The sequence below is a fragment of the Scyliorhinus canicula genome, chromosome 29, assembly GCF_902713615.1.
Source record: "Scyliorhinus canicula chromosome 29, sScyCan1.1, whole genome shotgun sequence".
NCBI classification, from domain to species: Eukaryota; Metazoa; Chordata; class Chondrichthyes; order Carcharhiniformes; family Scyliorhinidae; genus Scyliorhinus; species Scyliorhinus canicula.
Genome location: NC_052174.1, coordinates 12,023,098 through 12,029,458, shown reverse-complemented (window position 1 = coordinate 12,029,458; position 6,361 = coordinate 12,023,098). Strand labels below are relative to the sequence as shown.

Genomic DNA, 6,361 nt, shown 5'->3' with positions numbered 1-6,361 from the left:
CCCTCGAGCCTACAACACAATTGTTTCCCGGGGACCCCAGTCTTAAACCGAAATGCTGCGAATGTTTGAACTTGCTCACTGAAAAAGAACAAAGAAAAGTACAGCACAGGAACAGGTCCTTCGGCCCTCCAAGCCTGCGCCAACCATGCTGCCCGTCTAAACTAAAATCTTCTCCACTTCCTGGGTCCGTATCCCTCTATTCCCATCTGATTCATGTATTTGTCAAGATGCCCCTTAAATGTCACTATCGTCCCTGCTTCCACCACCTCCTCCGGCAGCGAGTTCCAGACACCCACTGTTCTGTGTTTAAAAAAAACTTGCCTCGTACATCTCCTCTAAACCTTGCCCCTCACACCTTAAACCTATGTCCCCTAGTAATTGACCCCTCTACCCTGGGGAAACGCCTCTGACTATCCACTCTAAGTCTATGCCCCTTATGATTTTGTAGACCTATATCAGGTCACCCCTCAACCTCCGTCGTTCCAGTGAGAACAAACCGAGTTTATTCAACCTCTCCTCATAGCTAATGCCCTCCATACCAGGCAACATCCTGGTAAATCTCTTCTGCACCCTCTCTAAAGCCTCCGCATCCTTCTGGTAGTGTGGCGACCAGAATTGAACACTATACTCCAAGTGTGGCCTAACTAAGGTTCTATACAGCTGCAACATGACTTGCCAATTCTTACACTCAATGCCCCGGCCAATGAAGGCAAGCATGCCGCATGCCTTCTTGACTACCTTCTTCACCTGTGTTTCCACTTTCAGTGACCTGTGGACCTGCACACCTAGATCTCTCTGACTGTCAATACTCTTGTGGGTTCTACCATTCACTGTATATTCCCTACCTGCATTAGACCTTCCAAAATGCATCACCTCACATTTGTCTGGATTAAACTCCATCTGCCATCTCTCCGCCCAAGTCTCCAAACGATCTAAATCCCACTGGTGTCGTGACGGAGCGGGGCTCCGTAACACACGAGCATGTCGGGAGGTCAAGACCGCTCCGACGGGCTTGGGTGTGGTAATGCGGATGGCATGGCATCGGGGACAGCTGTAACCTCCCGTCAATCCGTGAAAGCGATTCGGGGAGTTTATGGACGATCCCCCCCCTGATCTGGTGACCCTCCAATTTGGAAGGTAATTTGATCTGAATCATCACAGATGCTGCCAGCCCTGCTGAGCATTTGCAGCATTCCCACTGCTTTGCTCCCCTTGCCTGCCTCTGGGACCCCTTTTCTGATGTTGACTGTGTTGAAGCTGCCCCAATAAATCAATGCACGCTGTCCTTGCGGGAGGGCGCGGGAAGCTGGTTATTCAGAGGACTGCGTTGATCTGCAGGTTCACCGCGGGAAGCCCGGACTGAGTGAAGCGGGCGGGCGGATTTATTGTGGACCGGGAGCGGAAAGAGGCGGCGGGCGGGTTGGAGGCGGCTCAGGTTAGTCCCGGGCGGGTCTGGGAATAATCTCGCTTTAAAGTCTGAGGCCTCCGGTCTCACCCGATCCCCGGCCTCAATTTGCAACCCAGCCCCGCTGGGAGGAGCCTCCACCCGGGCGGAGAGTCAGAACCGTCCCGGGGCCTCAGAAGAGAAAATCCCCCAAATCACCCAACACCCCCAAAACCTCCCAAAACGCCACAAAACCTCCCAAATTATCCCCAAAACTGCTAAAATGCCCCCCACAAAAATCCCCAAAACACCCCCCAAATCACCGAAAAAAAACCCAAATCACCCAAAATACCCCCAAAACCTCCCAAAATACCCCTAAAACCGCCCAAAATACCCCTAAAACCGCCCAAAATACCCCCAAAACCTCCCAAAATACCCCTAAAACTGCCCAAAATACCCCCAAAACCTCCCAAAATACCCCTAAAACCTCCCGAAATACCCCCAAAACCGCCCAAAATACCCCCAAAACCTCCCAAAATACCCCTAAAACTGCCCAAAATACCCCCAAAACCTCCCAAAATACCCCTAAAACCGCCCAAAATACCCCCAAAACCTCCCAAAATACCCCTAAAACCTCCCAAAATACCCCCAAAACTGCCCAAAATACCCCCAAAACCTCCCAAAATACCCCTAAAACCGCCCAAAATACCCCCCAAACCTCCCAAAATACCCCCCAAACCTCCCAAAATACCCCCAAAACCTCCCAAAATACCCCCAAACTGGCCAAAATAAACCCAAGCTCCCCCCCCCCAAATAACACCCAAAATATGATCTCAGAATCACAGAATCCCTCTTATCTCCTTCCCGCCTTCTTTTTATCTCTCCTCTCAGTCCTTCCCCCTCTCTTTATTTCCTGTTCCCACTCCTCCTGGCCTCTCCCCAAGTCAAGACGGACGGAGAGTGACTGCAGAATCGCTCTCCTTTCTGCCCTCCTCCTCTCCTATCTCCCCCCCCAGGTGAATGCAAATGGAGCTGGACTGCTGAGATTGTCTCATTCAGCAAAGAGCAGGTGTGGTCGAACCTGGGACATTCATAGAACATAGAACAGTACAGCACAGAACAGGCCCTTCGGCCCTCTATGTTGTGCCGAGCAATGATCACCCTACTCAAACCCACGTATCCACCCTATACCCGTAACCCAACAAACCCCCCCCCCCCCAACCTTACTTTTAAGGACACTACGGGCAATTTAGCACGGCCAATCCACCTAACCCGCACATCTTTGGACTGTGGGAGGAAACCGGAGCGCCCGGAGGAAACCCACGCACACACGGGGAGGACGTGCAGACTCCACACAGACAGTGACCCAGCCGGGAATCGAACCTGGGACCCTGGAGCTGTGAAGCATTGATGCTAACCACCATGCTACCGTGCTGCCTCAGCTGCATCTGCCTGTGCCCCCAGCAATTGACGTATCTAACCTATTCTTTGCAGTCAATATAATGAGTCATAAAAAGATTGAGCCAGCAAGATGTTACCTTCAGAGCTCTGCTGACTAATTCAAGGGAACAAAACAATTTAAAACTCTTCACTTGCATCAAGCAGCCTCCCAGCAACTCCCCCCCCCCCCCCCCCCCTTCCCAGCCTCAGGAGAGATGCTAAACAGACTCTCCCCCCTCTTAGCTGAACATGAGAGATTCCGCACAGACGCTACTCAAAGAGGAGCAGGGCCGTGTCCTGGACAATATTCTTCCCTCGTCACTCAAGGCAAAAAATTCTCCGGCCGTTATCTCGGCCTGGGATCATCCTGCGTCCAAAGTGGCTGCATGTGTTTCCGACATTACAACGGTGACCGCGCTCTGGTCCTTTGTCGGCTTGCAAAGTGCTTTGGGGTATCCCGAGGAGGGAGGGGCTGGGGTATCCCGAGGAGGGAGGGGCTGGGGTATCCCGAGGAGGGAGGGGCTGGGGTATCCCGAGGAGGGAGGGGCTGGGGTATCCCGAGGAGGGAGGGGCTGGGGTATCCCGAGGAGGGAGGTGCTGGGGTATCCCGAGGAGGGAGGTGCTGGGGTATCCCGAGGAGGGAGGGGCTGGGGTATCCCGAGGAGGGAGGGGCTGGGGTATCCCGAGGAGGGAGGTGCTGGGGTATCCCGAGGAGGGAGGGGCTGGGGTATCCCGAGGAGGGAGGGGCTGGGGTATCCCGAGGAGGGAGGGGCTGGGGTATCCCGAGGAGGGAGGCAGCTGGAGGAATTTAAATTAAATTTTAAAATTCCGGGTTGCAAAGCTAGTCTCAGTAATAATGCCCATGAAACTATCATCGACTGTTGTTAAAACCCCAACTGGGTTCACCGATGTCCCCTTTAGGGGAGGGAAATCTGCCGTCCTTACCCCTGCCTGGCCTACACGTAACTCCAGGACCCACAGCCAATGGGATTGACTCTTTAACGGCCCCTCTGAAATGGCTGACGAGACGCTCAGTAAAAGGGAAATTAGGGATGGGTAACAAATGCTGGCACCGCGACGTCCACATCCCATTAAATCATTTTTTTAATGTTTATTGGTCCAGGTATAGAAACGATTAAATTATATTTCAGAGTATGTTCAACTCGGAGCAGCAAATCTATTTGTTTTTGTTTCCTTTGGTCTTTCCAATTAAGAACTGGACGTTGTTTGGAGATTTCTCCCGGTACATTGGCCATCCCAAGCTGCTGATTGGCGATGAACGGCGCTCCCAGAATCCGGACAGAGCCTGTCGGCTCATCCACAATCCTGGGAAAGCAGTACTCGGTCTTTGTGATCAAAGAGGGCTACGCTTACACCGACACAGACGGCAACATGAAGGCGGACGGCACAGTAACGCTGCTGAAGGGGAGACGGGCGGTCCTGGTGGACACGGGCAACCCCTGGGACAAGGGGGCCATCCTGTTGGGACTGGAGGCTCACGGCCTGGCGCCGGCGGACGTCTCGTTTGTGGTGTGCACCCACGGGCACTCGGACCATGTCGGCAACCTGAACCTCTTCCCCCGGGCCACCGTCATCGTGTCGTACGACGTCTGCCGGGGGGACGTCTACCTCAGCCACGACTTCCAGGCTGGCCTCCCCTTCGCGATCGACGATTGCATCGAGGTCTTTGCCACCCCGGGCCACTGCGGGAGCGACGTGAGTGTCCTGGTGAGGGGCACGGACGAGGGCACCGTGGTGGTGGCTGGAGACTTGTTCGAGAGGGAAGACGATGATGGGAGCTGGCAGCTCCTGAGCGAAAACCCCGAACTCCAGGCCAAGAACCGCAATAAAGTGCTGAACCTGGCTGATGTCATTATTCCTGGGCACGGGGCACCCTTCAGAGTAATAAAGGGAAGTGCGTCGGTTTTATGAAGCAATCCACCTTTGTCCCTTTATTCCACTGCCTGTTTTATCGTTTCTCCCAAAGCTGCTGACTCACGCTTGGCTGCTGCTGCCCAGACGATGGTGACCCTCGTTTAGGTGGCCATTTTCTGGTGTAGGTGCCAACCGTCACCCCGTTCCCTCCGACTCAGAAGATGAGAACTAGAAGCGGGAGTAGGCCCACGAGCCTGCTCTGCCATTCAATGAGATCATGGCTGATCTTTCTGTGGGCTCAGCTCCACTTACCCGCCCGCTCACCATAACCCTCGATTCCTTTACAGATCAAAAATCTAGATCTTTGCCTTAAAAAGATTCAATGAGGTAGCCCCGACTGCTTCACTGGGCACTGAATTCCACAGAATCACATCTCTTTGGGAAGTTCCTCCTTAACTCAGTCCTAAATCTGCTCCCCCTTATTTTGAGGTTATGCCCCCTAGTTCTAGTTTCACCTGCCAGTGGAAACAACCTTCCGGCTTCTATCTTTTCTATTCCCTTCATAATTTTTATATGTTTCTCCAAGGTTCCCCCCTCATTCTTCTAAGTTCCAATGAGTACAGTCCCAGTCTACTCGGTCTCTCGTCATAAGCCAGGCCTCTCAACTCCGGAATCAACCTAGTGAATCTCCTCTGCACACCCTCCAGTGACAGTACATCCTTTCTCAAGTAAGGAGACCAAAACTGTACACAGTAGTCCAGGTGTGGCCTCAACAGCACCCTATACAGCTGCAACATGACCTCCCTGTTTTTAAACTCCACCCCTCTCGCACTGAAGGACAAAATTCCATTTTCTTTCAATTACCTGCTGCATCTGCAAACCAACTTTTTTGCGATTCACGCACAAGGACACCCAGGTCCCTCTGCATAGCAGCATGCTGCGATTTTTGTACCAAGATCGTGGGCTCGGGTTCCTCGGCTCAAAAGTCCATGCCGACAGTCCCCAGTGCGGCACTGAGGGCGTGCCGCACTGTTGGAGGTGCCGTCTTTTTCAAATGAGGTGTTAAACCGAGGCCTCTCAGGTGAGCGTAAAAGATCCGATCGCTGCTGTTTCCGTGATGAGTGGGGGGGGGGGGGGCTATCCCTGGCTGTGATCGTGCCAGTGAGGGGACAGAGGAGATTTACAGAGGATGTCCCAGGACCTGGAGAATTGTAGCGATGAGGAAAATTTGGACATGGCAGGGTTGCTTCTTCAGAACAGAGGAGACTGAGGGGAGATTTAATTGTGCTTTATAACATCATGTGGAACCTGTGTGGAGCAAATAAGCAGGGCCTGTTTCCATTAGCAGAGAGGCCATTAAACTATAGTGGTAGATATTTACACTAAGAGCCAGAGGGGAGTTGAAGGGGCACGTTTTCACCCAGAGGGTCTGGAGAAGAATCAGCACAGAAAGAGGCCATTCGGCCCATCGAGTGTGCGCCATCCATCAAGTTCCAATCGATTCTACTCCCGTTTTCCAGCACTTGGGCCGTCGCCTTGTTTGCTGTGGGAGTTTAAATCGCTCATCTAAATGCTTCTTAAATGTTGTTCCCGCCTCTCCCACCCTTTCAGGCAGCGGGTTCCAGATTCCCAGCATCCTCTGGGGGAAAAGGTTTTTCCTCA

General features: G+C 52.9%; 1 protein-coding gene across 2 annotated transcripts; it reads left to right on the top strand.

Moving 5' to 3' along the window:
• Positions 1 to 1,334: 1,334 nt before the first annotated feature.
• mblac1 (metallo-beta-lactamase domain containing 1) lies at positions 1,335 to 5,475 on the top strand. Of its 2 annotated transcripts, none has more exons than XM_038786869.1 (2): positions 1,335 to 1,435; positions 4,039 to 5,475. In XM_038786869.1, exon 2 carries the CDS (start codon positions 4,100 to 4,102, stop codon positions 4,754 to 4,756), a length of 657 nt encoding a protein of 218 aa, XP_038642797.1. In that variant the 5' UTR covers positions 1,335 to 1,435; positions 4,039 to 4,099; the 3' UTR covers positions 4,757 to 5,475. The 2 variants fall into 2 exon arrangements, with proteins under 2 accessions (XP_038642797.1, XP_038642799.1); XM_038786871.1 differs by lacking the exon at positions 1,335 to 1,435 and adding an exon at positions 3,202 to 3,232.
• The last annotated feature ends 886 nt before the right edge of the window (positions 5,476 to 6,361 follow it).

Bases quoted from the DNA above. Each gene is read 5' to 3' on its own strand.
- mblac1 (XM_038786869.1), top strand. From the start codon at position 4,100: ATGAACGGCGCTCCCAGAATCCGGACAGAGCCTGTCGGCTCATCCACA.